General features: G+C 31.0%; 2 protein-coding genes across 3 annotated transcripts; one reads left to right on the plus strand and one right to left on the minus strand.

The window, feature by feature from the left end:
* Positions 1–6,470: 6,470 nt before the first annotated feature.
* LOC100812066 (photosystem I chlorophyll a/b-binding protein 6, chloroplastic) lies at positions 6,471–9,405 on the minus strand. Of its 2 annotated transcripts, XM_003546465.4 has the most exons (5): positions 8,871–9,405; positions 8,567–8,734; positions 7,998–8,035; positions 7,224–7,738; positions 6,471–6,701 (listed from the first exon to the last, which is right to left on the minus strand). In XM_003546465.4, exons 1-5 carry the CDS (start codon positions 8,915–8,917, stop codon positions 6,687–6,689), a joined length of 783 nt encoding a protein of 260 aa, XP_003546513.1. In that variant the 5' UTR covers positions 8,918–9,405; the 3' UTR covers positions 6,471–6,686. The 2 variants fall into 2 exon arrangements, with proteins under 2 accessions (XP_003546513.1, XP_040866071.1); XM_041010137.1 differs by lacking the exons at positions 7,998–8,035; positions 8,871–9,405.
* A 9,057-nt stretch (positions 9,406–18,462) lies between these two features.
* On the plus strand, positions 18,463–24,293 carry LOC100791187 (probable polygalacturonase). Its single transcript, XM_003547462.5, has 5 exons — positions 18,463–19,230; positions 20,815–20,935; positions 22,175–22,423; positions 22,802–22,955; positions 23,580–24,293. The coding sequence occupies exons 1-5, from the start codon at positions 18,811–18,813 to the stop codon at positions 24,103–24,105; spliced, it is 1,470 nt and encodes a 489-aa protein (XP_003547510.1). The 5' UTR covers positions 18,463–18,810; the 3' UTR covers positions 24,106–24,293.
* Positions 24,294–25,329: the final 1,036 nt, after the last annotated feature.

Consider the following 25,329-nt stretch of genomic DNA (forward strand, 5'->3'; position numbering starts at 1 on the left):
ACCTATTTGCATCAGGACATTCATTGGTCTGTCAAACACAACAATATCATATTTATAATCGTAAAGGAAAATTATAATTCAATAAACATCTCAAATAAACCCCAATTTAATCATCTAAGGATCCCTACACATGTTCATTCAAACCCTAATTGTGATAAACTCATCCCTTACCTCAAGTTTTTCCTTTGGTTGTTTTGCTAGGATTTCGAAGCTTCACATAGAAGTAGAAGAGATTATAGCCTCCATTTCACTGTCAACGTGCAAGACTAATTTTTCTCTTCAAAAACATTACTTTGCAAATCCCAACAGTGAGACTGTGCAAAAATGGGTTCCAAAGGTTATGTCCAAATTTCACGACGATCCAACGGTTAAGGATTTTGAGATCGTAGTTTTACTGGATAGGTTTGGGTGTTTGTGGGAAAAAAAAAGTTCAGTGTGAGGGAAATTTCTTTCACCATAGACATTATCTTGAAAATCCCAACAGTGAGTATATAGGGAAATATGTTATGAACCTCGTGTTCAAATTTGATGACAATCCAATTGTTAATGAGTCTGGGATCGTCGTTTTACTGAGACAGGTTTGAGTGTATGCAAGAAAAAGAGAGGGTTCTTGGAAGGGGAAGAAGGAAACATGAATTTGAGAGGAAAAGAAAGCGTAGAGACGTATTGTGAGTCTAAAAACTGACTTAATATGTCTCTATTTATAGCTAGGATACTCTCAGCCTATTATTTACTCTATTTTTCTTTATTTTTATTATTTTATAAACAAGAACTATATTTTATTTCCTATCAAATGAATAAATAAAATATCATTTTTATTTTCCTTTAAACCATTATTTTAATTAATAAATTTATTTCTACTTGTTTATTTAATTATAAAAACCTCATCATTTTTCTAAAACTCTATTTATCTTTAAATAAAATTCCTTTTTAATTTACTTTACGAAAAATGGGGTGTTACATTAGGCATAACTAACCAATGAAAATTTGGATGTGAAACAAAATCCAATCAAATATAACCACTTAAGTTACTAAAGTAACCTTAACTTTTGGTCTAACCAACGAGTAAAAGTTTAGATGTAAAACAAAATCCAATCGAATGTAACCACTTAAGTTATTAAAGTAACTTTAATTTTCATTAGAGCTAACCAATGAAAGTTTGGGTGTAAAACGAAATTGAATCAAATATAACCTCTTAAATTATTAAAGTAACCTTAATTTTATTCATAACAAGCCAAAAATTATTGTTTGTCTGATCCCCATATGATAAAGGTTGAATTATTCTCTGATGACATGACACATGTTTTCCTCATATAAGTTCGGTCCTTGATGCATAAAAAAAATAAATTCATGTTCACAAGTGACTTTAGAGTAATAAATATTAGAAGATAACATTTGTTTATTATAGATTTAACCACCTCATTTATAGCATAAATACAAATTTTTATCATATAGTGCCTAAATTTAAAACAATAGTGAGTATTAACATGTGCATTAGACACTTATCAAATCATTTAGCATCATCTTTTTTTGTAATTTCTAATGAAAGTTTAGATGTAAAATGAAATTCAATTCAATGTAACTACTTAAGTTACTAAAGTAACCTTAACTTTGCGCACAACTAACCAATTAATATAGTTTGTAATTCCTTTGGTACAGGTAGAATTTATTTATAATAAAATCATTTGTGATTTCCTCAAATGGCATGAAACAAACTTTTCTCATACAAGTTTAGTCTTTCAAACATGAGAACCTTATTGTCAAATGCAACACATAAATAAATTCAACACATGTATTATTGTCAAACTTAACAATATGAAAACGTTATTCAAATAAATATAATACATGTCCATTCACAAACATTCATTTCTCAATGTTTGAATATCAGTATCTACTATAGGATTTGGATTGATTCTATGAGAACCAATGAAATAGGTTGACAACAAAGAAAGCAATTGAAAAGGAATGACAAATTCCTTTTCAAGAGTCAATTGATCTTCAAAGAGCTCTACATGATCTAGAGACACCTATTCCTAAGCTAAGAGCAATACAAATGTGGCAACAGGCCAAGCCTTCATTTGAACTGATGGAGCAAACATTAATCCACATTAGAGTTAAGAACAACATAGTGACAATATTTAGATTAATTAATCACACGATACACGAGGTTAGCCACATATTTAGATTCAATTAATCATTTTTGTGAGTGAAATATTAGGTAGCCTTAAGTTGTTCACATGCTATATTGTTCACCATTAACTTGGCCAATTCTTCATAAGCATATTTTTTCTTTAGATTATGAGGTTAACCAATTTTTATGCGACGCTAATCATTTTAATATAAACAATTAACCAATGAGGTCTAAAATTGATTTTTACTATTGACTATTTTTTTTAAAAAAAATTACTTCTTAAATTATGCATTTAACTCAAATGATTATTTAAGTGTTTAAAATCTAACAATATAATGTGATGCATTTTTTTTTAGCCAATGTTGTTAGCCTATATGTGATTCATATGATTAATAGCTAACTACAATTGCCTTAAATTGACTTTTGCATCTCTATATATCAAGTGATTCTTTCTTACTATGAGGCATACAAGTGACTTTTGCATCTCATGGTATAAGTAATTAATGTAAGTAAATTACTTGGCCAAAGATTATGCCAAATTACACGAGGAATATGCAAAACCAACCACACCACTAGGAGAATAAACAAAGGTCATGAGTCTTTCAAAAAAGTTGCACATTTTAATAACAAATGCACGTAGTAAATGTTACTCCAAGACCTTCTTGTCAACAAAACTTTTGTGTCTGAGCTTCCTCTTTTTTCTCATGCAAATAATTTTCTAAATGAGCACAATTCATCTATAATGAAAGAGCAAAAGTACATTAGAATATAAAATCCAAACACACTATACTCAACCAACAATGAGTATGAAATTAATGAATCTTGGCCTTTGAGGCAAAAAAAGAAAATCAACCGTGTATAGATCATCTCATATTTCTTCCAATCTTACACAAGTCTTTGACATCAAATTCATAATAAACCATACCAATTCTACTTCATCTCACAACTCAATCAAATTTATAAAAGCATTAATTAAGTTCTCAAGCTTATGGGTTGTAGTGTAAAACTCCTTGGCTATTGTTACTTTTGGTTTCCTATCCTATTTCTTATTCTAAATTTTAAATGTTATAGTAATTTGCAACACTATTTCTGTAAATGAATTTCATTTGAAATTTATATTGTTTTTTTTATCAAACATGAGAACCATCAAATTTGATATTGTGTGTGTTCTTAGGATAACAACTTGTGATTATTTGTCACTCTTGACCATCAAAACTTGAATTGCATCTCTACCACCAAAGCTGACCATTTGGTCTTAATAATAGAAAGTTATTTGACATAAGACATAGATACAAAAAAAAATCAAAACAAAATAGATAAACTTTATGTTTTTGATAATGACAAATTAGGTAACATCATTTCTACTTCAATTCAAAATAAAAAATAATTGTCACAATGCCTAAAAATTGAATGAGGAAGCATATGCTAGTTATTTTAGTTTTGTTTCAGCTTTTAAGCATTGTGGATTAAACTCTAAATAAATAATGCTTAAATAAAGCCTAGAAATATTTGGCCTTAAATGTACACAAGTTAAAAAGAAGCAATACAAATTTAGCCAATAGTTTAGATGAAGGGAAAATTAACAAGCCTTCAATACAAACATGGAACACAAGAACTTATTCATGCCATAGTCAATTACTAACCAAAGAAAAAATCCATTTGGTGTTCCCCTCCTATTATTTGTCAAATCTATGACTACCAAAAGACAAAATAAATTTGTTGAAACAAATCATTTTGTCCAAAGTGCAAAAATAAAAAGTCACCTAATACAAATTTTAAAAAGAAGAATTCTTAGTGACATCAAATCATTTGGAATATGCATGAAACACAATCCAATGAACAAAAGGCTTGCAAAGTCATGAAATTTGATTGAATTTTACTTATGAACAAATGCCATCTTTTGTCCATGTTTGATGTAATATAATTTAGTATTATTATCTCACAAAGCAAAAGCAACACAACCAAATTGCCCTTTTAACATCAACACATTAATATATATATATATATATATGGGTTAAATCATAAGGATATTAAAATAGATTTGTTGATGTTTTGTAAGCCTAGGAAAGCTACAACGTACACATGAATTATGCATATTTGCTAATTGCTTTTCAGGACCTTGGTAAAGATGCTAGTACATAGTCCTAATGTTTGCATGTATTTTATTCTTATATAAAACCTTTTTGAATCTTATTGAATAAAAAGTGGCAAGTAAATGCCAATATACTATGGATTTTCATGAAGTACAAGATTAGAGTTGGGTATACATAATAGGCTTGGCCAAGAATTCAATCTTTATTGCCTACATTGTTGTAAATATAAGTTGTATATCAGCACAATGTAAGTGAGAACATTATCCTCACTTAAGGAAGCATGTTATATAATACATGACAAGAGAGATGGTGCTACAACTAGCCTGCATAGAACCTCTATGTTTGCTATTACATGTAGTCCTACATTTGGTGTAATTAGCACCCTTACATTCGGTAGCACAAGGACTACACCTTACCTTATAAACTCAAATGCGCATCATCTAAATCAACATTGAATTTTTGTGTCCAAACCAAAAAACTCTATTTGTATGTTTTACAATAATATTGAGCATGCATATTTGTCAAATATTTTTTTAAAAAAAGATGTCAAAGCGTTGAAGACTAATATAGACCTTGTTAATGCTTCTCATAATAAACCCAAAAAGTCTACGAAACTGTGGTACATGTCCTGCAAAATTTAAGAACAAAGAGCATTATTTTAAAGTATCATAAATAATCCAAGTTATCCGAATAGATCACCCAAACACCCCCTAGTGAAGTTAATTACCAAATTGATGAGGCCACTTCCTAACTCGATCTCAATAATGACCGAAACAAAAATCTCATATTCCAATGAGGTGACAATGAGTAATCATAGAGATCCTTATTCTTTAAGAAGGGTTTAGGGTTCTAGTGCTCAGATGTGGAGGGAGGAATATACTCTATCACATGCTATTGCAACTACCCTTAAATAGTAACCAACCCCCTTCATACGTAACTAAAATCAAAAAATGTTTTAAGAATGAAAAATAGAACAAATACATTTTGCCGTATGTAACTAAAATGAAAAAAAGTAATTTGCAAGGATGAAATTGAAAAAAAAATGCTAAATTGCATGAACAAAAAAGATATTTAAATCAAAAAATATAGATATGATACGATTTATGATGTGATAGGAAGAGAAATAGATAAAAAATGTAACTATTGACTAGGCGTTTAAAATAAAATATGGTTCATGTATCATTACTCTATGATATTTTACACCTAGATATAGAAAGAAAAATATAGGTATAATAGGATTTATAATATGATAGAATGAGAGATATAGAGAAAAATGTGAGGTGTTGGTGGATTGTGTAAAATGAAGAATGGTTCGTCTATCATTATTCTTTTTTTTTTTTCTAAATTAGGATATCCCTCAGCGAATGACTATTTTTTTTTTTTTTTTGAACGAGGTATCCTTCCATCTAAAGCCAAAGATCAATTTCCTGAGATACACTCAGATCCATTTAAGAAATTCATCATTCCAATACTCATGGTATTTTTTTTGGTAAAAATATGTTTGTCTTATTAAATCTTAAATTTCTGGTTTATTTTATATTTATATTTTTTCATTTTCAGTTTCTTGTTTTTATTTTTTATTTTTAATCCTTCCCAAAGTAGAAGGAAAATAAATGAACAAAATATTTTATAAAAATCGAACACATTTAACCTTTTTTTTCTCTCTCGTTTTTCTACCTGTATCTCCCCATGGGTTTGAACACTTTGTTAGGAAACGTATTTATTATCCAAAAGTTAATAAACAAAGCATAGTTGTTTTAACTTCAATTTTTATTTTACATTTTTTAATAACAAAATAACTAGTATTTTATCTTAAATTAAGTTTTTCAATTGATTATAGTTGAAGTCAGATATCTAACTTTTCATTTCGTATCAGTTTACACTTTTTTCACAGCAAAAAAGAATATTATTGATAAAGTGATTGTTCAAAGTCATAGATATGAGCAAAGAACCAATCAGAACATTACATATCTTTCATATAATTATTCAACAAAAGCCTTAAAAAAACGTAACACCAAATTATCACTTGGGGATAGTTTGATTATAGGGGAGAAGTTACTATTTAAGGACAAAATTGTAAAATACAGTATGAATGTCATATTATTTTTTCTCTATTTTAATTTAAATATTTTTTTCTCTTTCACAACCAAATTTATCCTTAGCATATAGCTTTTGTAATCTGTTAATGCAGCCTTTAACTTCATTACTTTGAGGTTTGACTGATTGAGAGAAAATGTTCCGTACCATCCACGAAATTGCCCTTTTAATTTAAAAGATGAAAAAAAAACAATAGTAATTCGAATTTGTTTAAAAAAATCAAACCCTTGTGTCAATTGTAAAACTTGGATTAGGAAGCAAAGTACATGTATAAAGTAAATAACGGATATTGCTGGTGCAGCATAAAGCTATGTTCATTCCGGACGCACGTCTTCCGTCTTCTTTTCTTCAAACTATACATTGCACTAACGCGTGAAAGCCTGCATTTTCAAGGGAAGCAATTTTTCACAATTTTTAACTACCACCCTAGCTCATAACACATATATCCTTGAGAATTGTTTAAAAATCTATAAGAATAGTGGAAGAGTAAATTTAAATAAGGAAGAAATTTAAATACAATTTTTTTTTTTTGCAGTGTTCTGTAATAATCTGGCAATCTTTAATGCAAGAATTTATAAACAAAGAAAAAAAAATATTTTCATAAACTAAAATTAGTTTATACATAAATTAATATATATATATATATATATATATATATATATATATATATATATATATATATATATATATATATATATATATAAAAGTTTTCTCATTTAGCTTATTCAAAAGTTTATTTTATTTTTCATTCTTATTTTCTTCTGTTAAAAGACAAGTATCTACGAAGAAATTTGCGTTTACTGAAATAAAAATTCAATTCAAAGTAAAAAGTAACTGCATTTAAACTTTGTAATCAAATTAATAAAGGTGAGAGTAGAATAAATGAAGCAACAAAACATTACCGAGAAAATGTTGCAGTGACCAGGATCAGCAAGGTGTGCCATCAAATTTTCAATGGGTCCTTCCCCAGTGTAAATAGCTTGGAACCAGAACCCAACAAAGGCCAACATTGCAAGTCTTCCATTCTTGATCTCCTTGGTCCTCAAAACCATCACTGGCTCCGGTGACCCTCTCCCCCACATCATTGGGTCAAACCAAAGCCCACCTGGGTACCCAACATCGGGCTTCGGGTTCGTAATGTGTGGCACTTTGGGCTCAATGTCAACGCTCCCCGGATTGACCATGTCGGCCCATCTTCGGCCTTCCACCCAGCCCATCAGGCCCATTTGCACAACGAACAATGTTGTTGGGTCCACGAAATACTCTCGCGCACCAGCATCGTACCAAGAGAAGTTTTCGATGTAACCGATTTTTTCGAGCAATTCGGGTACGAGAATTCCGAACACCGCGAGCATTGCCCATCTTGCATGCATTAGTTCTGCTTGAGCAAACCACTTTAGCAACTCTGGATCAGACCCTGATTGAAACAAAACAAAACAACCACATGGGTTGTTAGTGAACCACAACTAGGTTAAAAACTTCCTGCATTTTCGTAAATTGCTACCAGCATCTCGTTATATTTCGGAAAGTCCAATGCAGAATATAATTTTACATTTTGAATTGGACGAATGTAATGGAGCGCAGGAAGTAATTTATGGAGGTGCAGGAAGCAACAGTCCCATGACTATGGACACTAAACCATTTTGAAGTACATAGTAAAAGCAAGACTTGTATACCTAATCCAAGAGGGTCAAAACCGAAATCACCAGGAAGACTGAAATGGGCAGAAAATTGAAATAAGTAAGCCGAAGTGTTTGATAATAGGGCTTGCTACTTGGACCTAACAATTAAGCACATATTCCTATGCTATATTCTTTTGTTTTCTTAAACCATTTTCTATTCATAAAGTTTAATTTTGTACATGTGAGAGTGCAGTTACACTATTAATTAACAAGCAATTACTCTTTTCTTAATTTAAGGTATAATGACAATAACAAGGTTTGGACTTAAGAACTTGTGTGAATTAGAAATCATTCTAGTCTTTTCTAGTCATTTTCTATTCATAAAGTTAATAAATTTTAATTATATGAAAATTTATAATTACATCATTAATAAACATTTACATTTTGTATATTTTTTTGGTATAAACCACTATAGACAGTTGAGCTCTCCCATTCAGTGTATTCTAATTGAATTCAAACCTTAGATATATAGAATAAAAGTATAATTTGTGTAACGAAATTAACAGAAAATTGATTGAAAGTTGAAGAATTTTTGTGACTAATTGAATTTATGGGAAGGATACCTTCCATCAAGCCACTCAGGAGGTGAGCTACCAGGGAACCACAATGGCCTATCTGGAGGAAGTGGCTCACAGACAGCTGAGACCCCTTTTGTAGCATATGCAACTGTTCTTCTGGTCAAACTCAAGCATGTGGGTGTTCTGTCTGGGAAACCCTTTTGACGAATTTCTCTGCATAAAAATAAATAAATAAAGTAGACATACTCAGAGAGTTTAAGAAGCAACACAGAATGTACAAAATATTGCAGAATAAAAATAAAAAAAAAGGTACAAAATAATGCTAGTGATTGAGCCCAAAGGGAAAGACCTGTTTGGAAGGCTTGACAATGCAGTGGAGGAAAGTGCTAAAGCCATGAATCAAATCAGAGAAATTAAAGAAGGCGTGGCAGAATGAATTAGGTGGAATGGAACAATATAAAAACCTCGTTTGTGTTTTAATTCTGACGCTTTATCTGCTGCTATATCCAGATGATGGATAAGGTGTGATGTTCTGCTTGGAACGAAAATATGAAATGAGAGCCAATGGAATATCAAATCCACACGTGGCCTGGATATGGGAGCTTCAGAGGCTCAGAACTAATATGGATAATCAGATAATAGTTGTATTATTACCCGTGCAACTGGAAAAATTAAATTAAAAATATACATATGTTAAAAATAAAATTTAATAAAAAAAAGTAATATTATGAAAAAATAAAACTGACTTTTATTTTGCTTAGAACTCGGTAGAGATTGCATAAAAAATAAAGAAAAACCCTCAGAACTAATATAGATTTGGGCTTTTTGAGGAGGTGTTGATTTCAGATTCAGAACAATTTTTTTAAAAAAGTTGTTATTTTCACTCCCCTTTTATACTAATGTACTATCCCACTAAATACACACTATCATCATCTCTTTTGTCCGAAAAAAAAAAAAACACTCCCCTCCGCGACACTCCAAGTCCAAATATAACAACACATTTTACAAATAGGAATGATATTATTAACTATCCTCTCAATCTCTTTAATTAATAATATGAATGATATTTAAGTATTAACTATTCTTTCTTGGTTAATTCTTGGACCTGTTTATTTTTCATGGATGAGAGCATTTTGGTCACGGATCATGTTCAGTCTTCCTCAAGTCAATATAGTACACGAAGAAAAACAAAAATTTCTAGCTTATAACTTTAAACACTTTCACTTGTGGAGGTGTCAAAATTCCATATACATTGTTGGGAAATGCGATCACAATTTCCCTCTTATGTGAACACAAAATAGGCACCAATGCAAAAGCTTAAAAATAATAACATCTTAAATTTTTAGCGAGAAAAACCTTCTTAGTGTAACTAAGAAAAAAAAAACCACCGAACTCAAACCTCTTAAATCTCCATTATAATAATAATGGGAATACAAAATACAATAGTAATGTATCTTCAATTTGTGAAAACAACTCTCACAAATTGGTACACTATTTTTTTTCCTTAGAAACTCTCTCTATTTTGCTCTCACAAAATCTCTCTAAAATGTGAGGCTTGTTTCCTGCTTTTGCTTGTGTTTCCATTGCACTTCACATCCTCAATTTATGTAACTTGATCCTCCCTCTCTCCTCTCTACACTCGGTCTTGCTCTTCACTCTCGACCTACACCTCAGTCGTTCTTGCTCATTCCTCTCCACCCACACACTCTCTCTTGTGACTTTGAGACCCTCATTCTCACTCTCTCACAGTCACGATAACCTTCGTTCAGATCGCACACTCTCACGGTGGCTACGACCTCCGTTCTCTCTTGATTCAAATCGCACACTCTCTTCATACAAGGTTGGTTTCTCATCTCCATTATCTAGGGTTTCTTTTTTATTTCATTAATTTGCTATTTGTGCTTTGTTCTCATTGTCGTGTTATTTAAAGTGTCGGGTCCTTCTACTGAATGTTTGATGTAATTAAAATATTTTTCTCTATTTAATGTTATTTCTGTGTTCTATGCTGAGGACTAAAATACCAATCATCTATTCCTCGCGTGAATGGACTAATTCTAATTAAACCTCATTCTCGGATGTCTCGTCGAACTTAGCCTAACCGAACAACATTACAATCATAGCATATCAAAAACTAAAACCCTGCACTCTATGTCTAGCAATGCAGTTGTCTAGCCCTACTCTATCCAGTTCTAAGGATTAATACATTTTCCAATGCTAAAAATCCTAACTTTACACACCAATGGGTGATCAAACCAAAAGCATGCAATAATTAAGTGCAGATAGAAGCAATGAACACATAAAACAACTTTAAATAGATAGTTAAGAATTTACATAAAGTTTTAGCAGAATTTCCCAACAGAGATACTTAGCCTTCCATCGTAAGGCAGCACTTTTTCAGCTACAAGATGAGGGTTCAAGAAGAAAATAACAGATTACACAGTGGTGGGGATGTCTCCTCCACCTCAAGGAACCTAGAAATTACTCCTAAACCTAAGATCCTCTTGAAAGATGAGGTTTTTGGCTTTCTTGCTCTGTTTTGCGCCTCTGTTGTGCTCTCTTAGCCTAATTTTATCCGAATTAATGCTTGATTTTTCCAACTTCAGCCTTAAAAAGGGCTTTCTGTCCTCGAAGGCTCGCTTAGTGCCATTTTCGCGCTTAGCGCTAGTTAGTGAATATCTACTAAGCGAGCTGTGCGCGCTTAGCGCGGGAAGAGACAAACGCCTCGCTGAGCGAGCTGATGACGCGCTGAGCACGCAAACGCTTCTCAGATTCTCCTCCAGATTCTCCCAACTCGCTAAGCGGGTTAAGTGCCTCGCTTAGCGCATGATTCTCGCTAAGCGCACAAGCCTCGCTTAGCGAGACACCAACTGCAAGCCTTCACAATCTTCATCCTTTTTACCTGAAAATGAAGTTGAAACACATTAAATTCACATTATTGGGCATTTCTACTGAACAAAATTAAATTAAACCTAAAAATATGTACAAACCTACAAAAAGAACCATAAATTGGGGAAAAGATAAACATTTTATAAAACTTTTCTATACAAAAGTTAGTCGTAAATGACGACTAACAACCATGTGTTTGTGAATATGCATGAAAGAGGAAGAGAAAAATTATTTTACTTCTTTCGTTTGAAACTATTGTTAAGGAAGATAATGTTGACAAGTTATCCTTGATGGTGCCTGCAAAGAGTGATGGTTCCTGCAAAGAGTGATGATTCTTGGGAAATAACCCCTATATTTCTTCGCAAGAACTTTAGATTGAAATCCTTTATATTGCAATGACCAATAAAAATTTATCTTGAAATATGTTAAGCATTGTCAGGTTAGGCAACATTGATTTACATGATCACGCATTCAATTCCTACAATACTATTAATTGTCAATGTAAAGTTTATATATTTATCATCTAATTTTGTATTTACATCTCGTTCAATATGATTATATTGGCAATTACTTGAGATGTTAAACTTATACACCTTATTTGTCTTATGTAACATCCACACCCTGCTCTTCAGCTTACCTGTGGCAATAGGTGTAGCCACTATTGGTCCTCCCTTAGTCACATTGACTTGCTCTACCTAGATTTGCCTTTAGTTGGCCCAAACAAAAACACATAACCAAGCTTTTGACCACTTGGTAGAAGAAACTCCAATACTATGTTATGACAAAGAGTCATCATCATTCCATGATTCAAATTATGGGTTCTTAGAAGATTCCCTTCAATATGGTTCAGTTTCTATGTCCCTTAAGGGTAATATAGCTAACTTAGGCTATTGTACGCAATTATTCCCATTGAGGCAATATGTCAGATGTAGGACTGATTGGCAAGATTTTGGGAGTCAGAGGAGTTATAGTCATTGATTAAAAAAATGAATGGTTGATTTTGTGGTTAAATACATGCATATGCATTGTTTGAATATTAAATGTTAATTTTTCAATTAATAAGTCCTCACTTTACTCTTTAAACAAAACAATTTGTGTTAGGATTTTTGGCAAGCGTACCAATTGTTGTTGTAGGTTTGACATTTATAAAAGAGTTCGTCTTCACAGGAACTTGAGTTTACTTAATTCATTCGGATAAAGGTAATCAGTTTAATAATTATGTACAAATTTAATCGAATGTCATTGGTTTTGATTTAATTAACTAAAGATAACTTAAAGTAAAAGAAAAGTAAAAATAACGGATTTACATAAATATGGAAAATACGGAAATAACGGAATTTAGTGCATCAAAAAATACGTAAATTACAGAAATAATAATAACGACTTTAAATTAATTCAAGAAAACATAGACTTGGATTTCATCGTGCATACCCTTAGTATCCTAAAAAGATTAATATGTATAACTCATTTTCTAACATTACTGATGCACACATAGTTATCCCTAGTCGATTCCTCGCACTTGAAACCTAAGAATATTTACTAAATATGGATCCCTCACATATGCAATAAATATTCCAACAATACAATTATATTCTCATGTTTTTTGCAATCAAAACGTTATGCTTTATTCCTAGCAACGTAACTTAAAGAGTAAAATCATTCAGTTCAAATTCTAAGATTACTTTTCAGTCTCACTTAGAATCCAATTTCATGACACTAGTGATCAAATAGAATCAAACATTATGAGTAGAATGAAATTTCCAATAATGAGTAGAAAAGATTAATATATATATGATATCAAAAAGGGATACATAAGGGTACAAAGATTGCATCCAATCTTTAAGAAAAATTAACCGATCATTGTGCAGAGCACAAGACTAACAAGAAAAATGACGAAGGAAGTGATCCACGGTCACAACTTTGCAATGCCTCAGCTCCACTTTTCCTCTTCTCCTTCTTCTTATGCGTTTTTCTCTCTGGTTTCAGGCTGCTAGATCTCTTTTATTCTTCCCCTGCATGGCTATTTATAGAGAAATCCATTAAGTGTAGGGAAACTTGCCCAAGCGAGTTGCTTGCTTAGGGCTAAAGGTATCAACTCGCCCAGGCGAGCGAGCTGGAACTCACCTAGGCGAGTGGCTTGCTTAGGGCTGAAGTTTTCTCTTAGCCCAGGCAAGCTAGATGCTAGCCTAGGCGTATTTAGGGTCAGAAATCTTCATGAAAAAATCATTTTACCCTTCCTTTTAGCTTTATTTCTGGATCTAACAAACAACCATCAAAACCTATAAAATCATTGATAAATCTTTCATATTTAAATAGCAATATTAGTAAATGTACAATATATAGTTACAAATATTTTTAAGGGTAGTTTATAAGAAAACCATTACGATTAAAGGATAAGTGCTAACAATTTAATCCCAAAAATAACTAAAATTTGGCACTTATCAATTAGTTGACAAAAAATCTCATTAATTTTGCGATTATAAAAACTTTTCCATTAGATGAGAAGGAGGATTGCATCTCGTCTTTTATGCCTTGATGCAAAATTAGAGGTACATTTGATATCATGACAAGTATATTGATGTTGTATAATGTCTTTCTTTATTTTTTTTTATTTTTAATGTTGAACTAAAAAGGAAAATTTTGAGTTACGTCAGGTAACTTGTTTTCTTCTGCAGGAAAGATGTGAAGGCATTCATGTGTTAAAGCAAAGGCAATTAAAAAATTTGGTACTATTTTGGAAGTTGAACTTATTTTGTGACTAGATTTTGTTTCAGTCCAAGTTTTTTTGTGTGATTGCATTACTGGATAATGACTTCTACATAAAACAAGGTTTACTTGTAGGCTTTTAAATAGCATTCCAAGGTAAAACTGTACATTCATACCTCAGATTTTATTGTCCAAACAACCTACTGAATTTTGATTTGAATATTTTTTATGCATGTTGTGGTGATTCTAAGATCATATTAAATAATCAAAATATTAAAATTAATTTTTTTAACAAAGATTAAAACACTCATTTGTACGTGTGTGACTCCGTAGGTTCAATACTAAGTCGATAATATATTAATCAAGATAGGCATCTGACAACATTCATCAACGTTCGGATAACATGAAGTAATATATATGTGTGTGTATTACTTTCAAGAACCATTAGAAAAATAATATAATATTTTCTTCCATCCTTGCCGCTCTCTTAACTCTGTGGTATAATTGTCAAACTTTAATAAGTTAACTTATCATGAATAACTTAAGAAAATTTATTTCTTCCTTCATTCAAATTCTTTAGCCAAGGTTTTAATTTTATTATAGAGTTCAAACCCATCACCTAGAGTTGATGAATCTCTTCTTGAATAATCATTAATCCTACAAGTATTTAGTTATATTCACTATACATTCAACTTGTACTCTAAAGTATTATGTGTATGAAATTAAAATATAACAAATAACTTGTTAATTACTATGATAATTTCATGTCAAAGAAAATTTTATATTTCCTCCTAAGAATTTCTTATTGACAATACAAGGTAATATTAACCAATAGAAAATCTCAATTTAAGTCTGTGCAATCACATATTCGTATGTGCATCATCTATATATGTAAAATAATAAATAAGATTTATTAATATCCATCTGATAAATATTATCGTGTGTGTGTATATATATATATATTAACATATCCAGATTATTAATATATATTTTATTTATAATAATTTTATGATCAAGAATAATTTAAATTAAATTATAAGAAACATATTTCTTATTTTTATAATATCTATTATCATAACAACTCTTTAATTTTAATCAAAAATCTTTATCAAATAAATTATTTTATCAAAACAGTGTATAAAAAAATAAAATAATACTTTATTATTTTAACTATAATGAAATACATGATAATTAAATTGAATCTTGAACCAATACATTTATTTTCAACATCCTCGGCCAATAAGTGGCAAGCTGAGACCAATGTTCCTTCTCTTTAGAGTATTCTCACTTTAAATGGCTTTGGAAACTCAAGCTTCCTGAGAAACTCAGATTAATGTTCTCGTTAATTCTCCAGAACTCCTTGCCAGTTAACCTGGTCCGGTTCGAGACATATGTCTCCCGCTGCTGCTTGCCCTCATTGCTCTCACGGTTATGAGTCCCCTCTTCACTGTCTTCGTGACTGCCCTCATGCTAGGGAAATTTGGCTCCACCTAGGTCTCTTCCCTCTGCCTCGGTTTCATATCTTTACTACCAAGAATTAAATTGGGGGAGGATGAGAAAAGGGGAGTTTCAAAAAGAAAAAAAAAAATGAGAAGGGAATGATCTTTTTTCTTTTTTCTCAAAAGAGAATTACATGAGAGGAAGAAAGAGATAACGATATATAGTGTGTTTAGTGGGATAATCTTGACGTAAAAAATGAGAAAGAAAGTGTATTAGTTCGAATGGGGAGTAAAAATTGTAATTGTCTTCTTTTTTTTTTCTTCTTAAAATACTTGTTCTGAAGTCAATACCTCCTTGAAAAGCCAAATCTGGAAGTGAAACTATAAAATTCTCTATGATTACTCGAGGATAAGTTCTATCCTTTAAAAAAAATCAAAGAGAAAAAAATAATATGAACATTTTTATAAATTAAAATTAAATTATACATAAATTAAAAACCATCTTTTTAAAAATTCATGAGAGATCTTTTATAATTTAACTCTGGAAGAAACTTTTTTTTTATTGTCTTCTCCTTGAAATAATTTTGGAAAAGTTTATCCAAACCATTCTTTTCATAAACGAATTCAATAGTTGCATGTAATCAAACATACTGAAATTGTTTTAAGAATTGTATGCTAAAAAATATTGATGTTGCTTTTTTTAGAGGATGTAAATGCGTTGGTTTATATATATATATATATATATATATATATATATATATATATATATATATATATATATATACGAATTGAGTTTCTTAGTTAAAACTATTTTCAATCTAATCAGAATTTTTCGAATTAAATTAAGTTGAATTTGTACAATTTTATTGACAAATCCTAATCCAACCAACCCGATCATAAACATATTGAGTTGAATTAAATCAAATGAATCTAAATATTTTAAAATTATTTTTTATTTTATAAAAATTCATTTTTTAACAAAATATTTTTTTACCTAACTTTATAAATATATAAATATATAATGACTACATACCCTCCAAGGAAATCAAATTCAGACAATATTTAATTAATAGAATAAATGGTTTGACCCAAGTATTAATCTTATTCTGTATATACAAAAATCCATAGAAAAATTAGAGTTTGTGAAAATAATAATTGAACTTAAAATGTGTAACTACCCTCTTTTACTCGTGGGCAAAGTCACGACTGCATCAATCTTAAATCATAAAGTGCAATTAAAATTACTAACTAAATTAATAATAGTTAATATATAATAAATTTAGAATCTATTATTTATATATTTTATCATAGTATCATTTATTAATTTTTAATTTATGATTATAAATATATTTTGTTATAAGTTATATTCTCCTTAAAAGATATTTTTTTTTTACAACCTCCATAAAAGAATCAAATCTTAAAAAATGTGTAACTTGTAAAAAAGAATATAGTGTATCGAATGTTGATTGGTCTCCATCACGTGACGCAAATAAATTGCTCTCTAAGAAAATCATGTTACTTTGTCACTTTCACCATTATTATTTCAATACGTTAGAAATGCCGTAGACAGTCACGGTATAGCATCGAATTTTACAAGAAGAAAATAATAATTTATTAGTCACTAAATTTAATGACAAATATATAATATTTGTTACTGATATAAGCGTCGCTAAAATTTTAATGTCATTTTTAAAATTTATATTTAAATTGGTTCGTGGTTAAAGTTAATTTTTTTTAGTGAATATATATATATATATATATATATATATATATGGAACTAATTGATATTTACATAAATTATCAAAATAATTTCCACCAAAGGCACCAACAATATATATATTGTTAAGTGTCTTCTATATAAAACAAGTTGCCAGAGATCTCTTTATTTGAGATTTTTATATTCATCGTATCAACACATTTATATTAAGTAGTGGTTCCAACGATTACATCACCTAAAACTCGCATTGACTTTCAAAATAAATGATATTTCTTATGAACCAAGACATTCATGAATTTGGTTAGCTAACGTCCAGGATAGTAATGTGTTTGGATGAACTTCTCCAATATCCTCCGCCTAGAAAGTGGAGAAGATAAGTGTTTAAAAATAAAAAGAATAATTTAATTTGTTTTTCTTTAATTTATAAACAAATAACTTAATCTTTTGAATAAAATACCTACATCCTTATGGCTAGATAAATTTTCATTATGATTTCTTACATCTGCATGGTCTTCCAATCATCATTTAAGGGTCTAATTTATTTTTTATTTTATCATATATTTAATGTATATAACTTTTTATGAATAAAATTCCAAGCAGTTACTTCACACTTCATAAATTTTGCCAATCATCATATAAAATATTGCAAAGTTAATAATAATTATTTTTGGGTATGAAAGTTAATAATAATTAGGAAAATGAAATTATAAATAAGTGATATGTTTCCTTAATTTCTTAATTAAATAAAAAAATTATTTTGAAGAAACCAAATCTGTTAAAAAGAAAATACTAAAACTCAACATAAATATTTTTTACAAGGAAATGAATAATTCATTTTTTTTTACAGAAAATGAATAATTCATTTTAAGGAATGATAAATGGGCATATCAACTAACATAAAGTCATTTACGTTTAACTATATTTTCAAATTCAAGTTTTAACTAAGTACAAGTTATAATAAATATTCAAAAAAAAAAAAAACTCAGGCTAGACGTAGTCTCTAAAACCAATATGAAAAATGAAAAAAAAAACGCAATAATTATATCTCAAGAGCTTTAAAATTCAACAATGATTAACTCAAACTTTCTACGTACTTATATATGCATATGTATCATATTAGATTAGATTACATAAACGAACCCAACAATACAATTATACAAATATGTTGTTAATATAAGTATTGATGATGTGCCATACCATATTGTCGAATTAATTCCAAATTCTCAACCACCATTCTGAATCGTGGTTGCAAATTGCAATCGTTCCATCATTTTCCTAGAAACATGCAACTTTCAGTTCTCGTTCCCTTTCAACCTCACACACCGTGCAGTGCTTGCCTTTGAATACACTCCATCAATCATCACCCAATTCTGATTTCTGACTACTACTACTATCACTTCTCTCACCATTCCCTCCAAAACCAAGCCACGTAAACAAATAAATAAATAAATAAAAACAACCTCGTCACGTTCTCATTCATCATAGGACGACCGTTTTCGAAGCAACCCACGTAAAGTAATTACCAGTTCGAGGCACGAAGGATGGTGGAAAACACAGGACAAGGAGGAGGCATATGGTTCCAGTTGTTCCACCCCAAAACGGCGCCGTTCGCGTCTCACAAGACGCTCTTTGTGTTCCTGTGGGTGGCCACGCTGGCCTCGGTGTTGGTGTGGCAGAGGACCACCATCAGCGGGTTTCTTGTGCTCGGCGGCGTCCCCGTGAGGACGCCGCCGAAGCTAAGGCCGGTGGTGTTCTGTTTAACGGAGTTCGGCGGTGTTGGCGACGGCGTTACTCTCAACACGGAGGCGTTTGAGAGAGGCGTTGGTGCCATTTCCAAGTTGGGGGATAAGGGTGGTGGACAACTGAATGTGCCACCTGGGCGGTGGCTCACTGCTCCGTTTAATCTCACCAGTCACATGACTCTCTTTCTTGCGAGAGATGCTGTCATACTTGCAGTTCAGGTGGGTTTTCTTTCTTTCAAATCTGAATTCAATAGTAATGTTAATGATAACAACACTAAAAGTGACTTGTACTAGTTGAAGATTGTACAAAAAAAATATTGCATGTTTTGGAAGAGAAAGTTACAGATTGTGATTGTTCGAAAAAACAACGCATCAATTTTATTTTTTTCTTATATATATCTTGTGTGATTTCATGTGCATCAGATAGTTTTCTTAAACATGTTGTCTTAACTAGTAGATAAATTTTTTAAATGTTGTCAGATATTCGATTCCTGGATCCTAATCATGTGTGTTAAAATTTTTTATTAAAAACAATAAAATTTACTTATCCATTATGGAGGTGTGTCTGTGAGCCAAATAGGCACGTCCAACTCAACCTGCATACTGTAGCTTTTACCATGGGTAAATGTATATCTTTGAAGCAAATTCAAACACATTATTAATTGAGGAATATCCTCCGTGAAAATAAAAACAAAAAATATATTCGAATGTTCATTTTCTATGTGATTTAAAATGAAAAAAATTGTCAAAATTCAATTAGATTTGTATGTTGGTATTATTTTTAATTTAAATTAAATTTATCCCAATAATTAATGTCAAGTATATTGTTAGCGGTGGTCTCTTCCTTAGAGTCATGTTTACGGTGATCGTGAAGCTAGTTAAGTGACTGATGAGCTTGCGAAATATGGTTTGTTGGGGGCTTTAGTTCCCTTTCTGCACACACGCCAAAAATATTATAGTTAAACACTAAAAAAAATGTTAGTTTGAATAGAAATGGACTTTATTATCATAAATATTTTAATTTTTTATGGGAATGATAACTAGGTGTTAATTAGGGAATTAAAGTCAATTTTTATAGAAAATACAATATTATATTTTTAATAATACTATAATATTTAATAAAAAAAATATTAATCAATTTACTGACCAGTGTGTTTGTTAATAAGTTTTCTTACAATGAATTTAATTTTTATATATTATAATGAATTTAATTTTTATATTATTAATCAATTAAAAATTATTATGCGCGTGACTTTTAAAATAATTGACATAAAAAAACAATAAGTTTTTCTTATATTACAATCTATATTGAGATGATAATATAAAACTTTTTAAATCTAATCTTACCTTACATTAATCTTGGATGATAAGAAATTTAAAGTTTAAAAGTTATGCATGGTTGATGATCGTTGGAAATAAATTTTTACCTCATCAACCAATCAAAAACCTTTGTTGGATGATAATATAAGAAATTTAAAGTTTAGAACTTATCATATAAAATAATTTGTAAATAAATAACTTTATAAAAATCCTTTATACCGTCAATATATTGTTTACTCAAACTTTAAATCTTACACTTTTACATTGTGAGGCTATTTTAATTTAACAAAATTATTTTATAATTACTTTTTATTTTTATTTCCTTAATCAGGCAGTTTGATAATAATAACCAAATGTCGGTCCCACTATTCCACTCTAATTCTATATTTTTTGCTTTACATCTAACCTAATGTCTCTTTCCACATCTCTTGATTAAAACATTTTACTTACTATATATTTGTTATCCTGTGTGATGATTAACAGGATGAAAAGTATTGGCCACTGATGCCTGCATTGCCTTCATATGGGTATGGAAGGGAGCATCCCGGTCCTCGATATAGTAGTTTAATTCATGGTCAAAATCTTGTAGATGTTGTCATAACAGGTAAGGATAAAAAAAGTCATTATCCTCTCTCGAGGACAACTGTTTTTACTTCAGGATTTAGATAATTTTTTCTTTTAAGAATTTAATTATAAGAGAAGAAATATTGAGTTTTTCCTATAAAGTTAAAATCTATCCATTTAACTTTTATAGAAGCTATTTCATCTAACTCTAGCTAAGATGTATAAATTAGGAAGACTCAATTCATTTCACCACTTCTAATTTTCTTCTCTTATAAATGTTTATGGAGAAACAAATTTTAGCATCCAAATATAATCTAATTATTATATTTTGAAGAAAAGAAGGAACATCAACTGTCTCAAAGAAAATAATAGTGTCCAACTTTAGCCAATGCAACACAGTACTACTATTTGATAACTTTTGCATTTCGACAGTAGTTCATCAATGCAAAACATGTGGAACCTCCTAGGGCGGCTTGTCTTGTTTAAATTTATTTGCTAGGTTAAATTTTCAAGTTTGTGTATTAATATGAACCAATATTGTTTTGATATCAGATGAGAAACCAGTTTATTTGGTGTTTTTAATTAACCCCTTCCTATTATTTTCAGTTGAATAAACTGGCCCGTGCCACCATTCAACAACCTACACCCCATAAAAGGGAAAGGCCTAAGCTAACATAAATCTCTCTTTAATATCATCAATCATCATGAATCTAAAACTGATTGTTTAATCAATCATTCCAAATGCCGTATAATAGTTTAGTTTGAAGTTTACTTGTTTCACATTAGATGAACTACATGAAGTAGTAGTACAGAGAAATTATAAGCAGGGTGAACTAATTAGGAACAAACATGCCACAGTACTGTTCTACAAACCACAAACACCTCTCTTGTTCGAAATGTTATCATGTCGGACACGTTTTCAATACCGACACACTTAGACACTTGTTTGATATTTATCTGACACTTCTTATTAGATTTCTGATTCAAAAATTATTCTTTATTGGCTTAAACATTTAAGTCGTCACTTTTACACGGTTAACACACTTAAAAAATCATAGAAAGTTGGTTTAAAAAGATGAATGTACCATTAATTTAGATATTTTATTATATGTTACTCATTTCATTTGATTAGAATCTTTCTGTTTTTGTGTGTATGCAGTGTCCCCATATCTTGTATTTTAGACATTAGTTTAAGTGTCCGTTTCCGTGTTGTTTTAGAGTCCGTGCTTCATACATTTCTTTGTGTTATACTTTCTCTCTATGTTTCTCTTGTTTACAGGCCACAATGGTACCATAAATGGACAGGGACAAACATGGTGGACAAAGTATCGCCAGAAGCTTCTGAACCACACAAGGGGGCCACTTGTTCAGATATTGTGGTCTAGTAACATTGTGATTTCAAATATTACTCTGCGTGACTCTCCCTTTTGGACACTTCATCCATATGACTGCAAAAATGTTACAGTAAAAAAGGTTACTATATTGGCTCCTGTTTCTCATGCTCCAAATACTGATGGCATAGATCCTGGCAAGTATCTTCTACAAAATGCTATATTTTTCATATCTTAATATATGATGTCCTGATTATTTCTATCCCCTGCATTAAGTTACTAAGGTAATTGATGAAAGAATCTATCATCTTGATGGCTTCCAAATAAATAAACTTAGAAGAGGTTACATTACATGATCTGACTCACTATCTGTTCTTCTGTTAATACCTTATGTGTCAAATGTTATCTGTAATGCTCTCTGGATGAAATCAGAGAGAATCCTTTTGTGATTACTTTTTAATTTTTATTGCTGAATTCACCTAATGGGATAAGACTTTTGTTGTTATTGTTGTTCCGTTTGTTTGTTTGTTTGTATCAGGAATTTTTACAAGTCTCAATTTCTATGATATGAACAGATTCTTGTGAGGATATGTTGATAGAGGACTGTTACATAAGTGTGGGGGATGATGCAATTGCAATAAAAAGTGGCTGGGATCAATACGGAATTACTTATGGAAGGCCTTCCAAGAATATAGTAATTCGAAACCTTGTTGTTCGCTCTAACGTCAGGTGAAGGGAATTCCTAACTCAAGCCACTTGTACTTATTGCATGCCTTTCAGCATCTTGTTTATCATGCTTGCTCACAGGCTGCAGCCATATATTGCTGTTTCACAAGCACTGTTTTGTCCTTTACCATAAATTCTCTAATCTACAACTTTCTATTTACCAGCACATCCATATATTCCATATCATAGATGACCATAAGCTTCGAGTCTATTCTACAATACCAAACAAATTCACTGGCATGGAAACGATTTTGGTGTGTAGTGTTGATTTGAATTGTTTCCATAGGCTTAAGGTTCTGTTTATTTTTTAGGAGAAGATAAGAAGATAAAATGAATTAAATTTTTTTGGTAAGTTAACTTATACACTTTAATTTTTATGGAAACTCTCTCAGCTAACTTCTCCAAAAATTTAAAGTACATGCGTTAATTTCAATTTATGGGAAGTTTAATTCATTTACCAATTTATTCTCTTCTCATATAATTTTGATATACTATTCCTAATCAACTGTTGTTTGGAAAAATCAATCCTAGTTAACAACTTGATATTCATTAGTGTCTTCCCATGTGCTAAAGTCTTCACATTGTAATAATTTAACTTGGGACTTTTGTTTGTATGAGATGCAACAGTGCTGGCATCTCAATAGGCAGTGAGATGTCTGGTGGGGTATCCAATGTCCTGGTGGAGAACATTCTTGTATGGGAATCAAGGCGTGCCATGAGAATCAAGACTGCTCCAGGAAGAGGCGGATATGTGCGGCAAATAACATACAAAAATCTAATGTTAAAAAATGTGCGCGTTGGAATTGTGATCAAGACAGATTACAATGAACACCCTGGTGCTGGATATGATCCTAGAGCACTTCCAATACTCAGAGACATAAGCTTCATGAATATCCGCGGCCAGGGTGTTCGCGTGCCGGTTCGAATTCAAGGCAGTGAACAGATTCCAGTTAGAAATGTGACTTTCCAGGATATGAAAGTTGGCATAACCTACAAGAAGAAACATATCTTCCAGTGTGCCTTTGTCCAAGGTCAGGCAATAGGGACCATATTTCCTTCTCCCTGTGACAGCTTTGATCGGTACAATGAGCAAGGACAGCTTGTTAAGCATGCTGCTTCACAGAATGTCACAGATATAGATTATGAAATTTGAGTAGTCTTGTTTTCCAAACTTTGTGTGTGTATGCGCGCGTGTATATAAGTGGCATGTTTAATGAAAGCATGAGAGGAACTAATCTTGGTCATGAAGGATCAAGGTTGTTACCTTTCTTAGGGTTATGAGTTGTATATAGGTAAAATTTTCTGATGCTAATATAAATTTTCCAGGATTACAAAAATGCATAGGCATGCTCATTTCATTTTTTAGGATTTATTGCTAGTGTATTAAGTTGTTATTATTTTTCTGGAAAGGAAGATATACAACAGGTGATACTAGTCTAGAAGAAGGGAACTCTTTTGTTTTATTATCCAAAGTTACTTGGAGGCCAATCTAGATCTCTTTAAATAATAGCCAGAAAACCTTTTGAAAATAGCTTAAAGATGGAAGCCTAGTCACTGCTAGACAATTAGTGGATGAAAACCCGTGTTAGATTTAAGTATATTTAGGTATCATAAGCTCTTGTTTTACCTATATGAATACACGATTGTTTATGAAAAAGTTTATTTCATATAGTAATTTCATTATGCTTGATGAATGACTCAATAAGTTGTTATATAAATATAAGCCGTCTATACCTTGGATCCCGTGGAAAATCCATATAAGCTATATGTTAAACTAGCTGGTAAATCTACATAGTTTAATTAACTTAGTTGGCTTAACAGGGTGAGTATGAGTTATTATAAATTTTTTAGTATATGTTTTTAATTTTTGCAGATAAAAAAATAATTGACACGGGTGAATGTTTTTGTTGATTGAAATGAACATTAAAACATATTTCTTCCTTTCAATTCATTCATTGCGTGATCATAAGTTCATAACCCATAAGCTCCACTTCTCCAAATATAGCTTGGCGCCATGGCTGATTGATGGTGGATTCTCCAAGAATGTCTACATAAACTATTTAATGTACTCCCAGTTGTTAAGATATGTTGCTGCCTTGTATAATGAATTGGGTAACCCTTTCGATCTTGAATTGGGCAGTTGCTTCCTGCACCTGTTTTAAGCTTCTGGAACACCTAATTTAGAATATAAAATTACATTCTAGAAAGGACTCTTTGGAATATAAAAATTTACATTCCGAAAACACCTTTCCAAAATGTAATTTTAGATTCTGGAATAGGTGCAGAAAGCAAAGGGAGGTGCAAGAAGAACAAGCCCTTGAATGCCATATCGGAATTGAGCTAGTGGTTGGACTTTTGTGTAGTTGGCCCAAACAGA

This window comes from Glycine max, chromosome 15 (assembly GCF_000004515.6).
Source record: "Glycine max cultivar Williams 82 chromosome 15, Glycine_max_v4.0, whole genome shotgun sequence".
Taxonomy (NCBI): domain Eukaryota; kingdom Viridiplantae; phylum Streptophyta; class Magnoliopsida; order Fabales; family Fabaceae; genus Glycine; species Glycine max.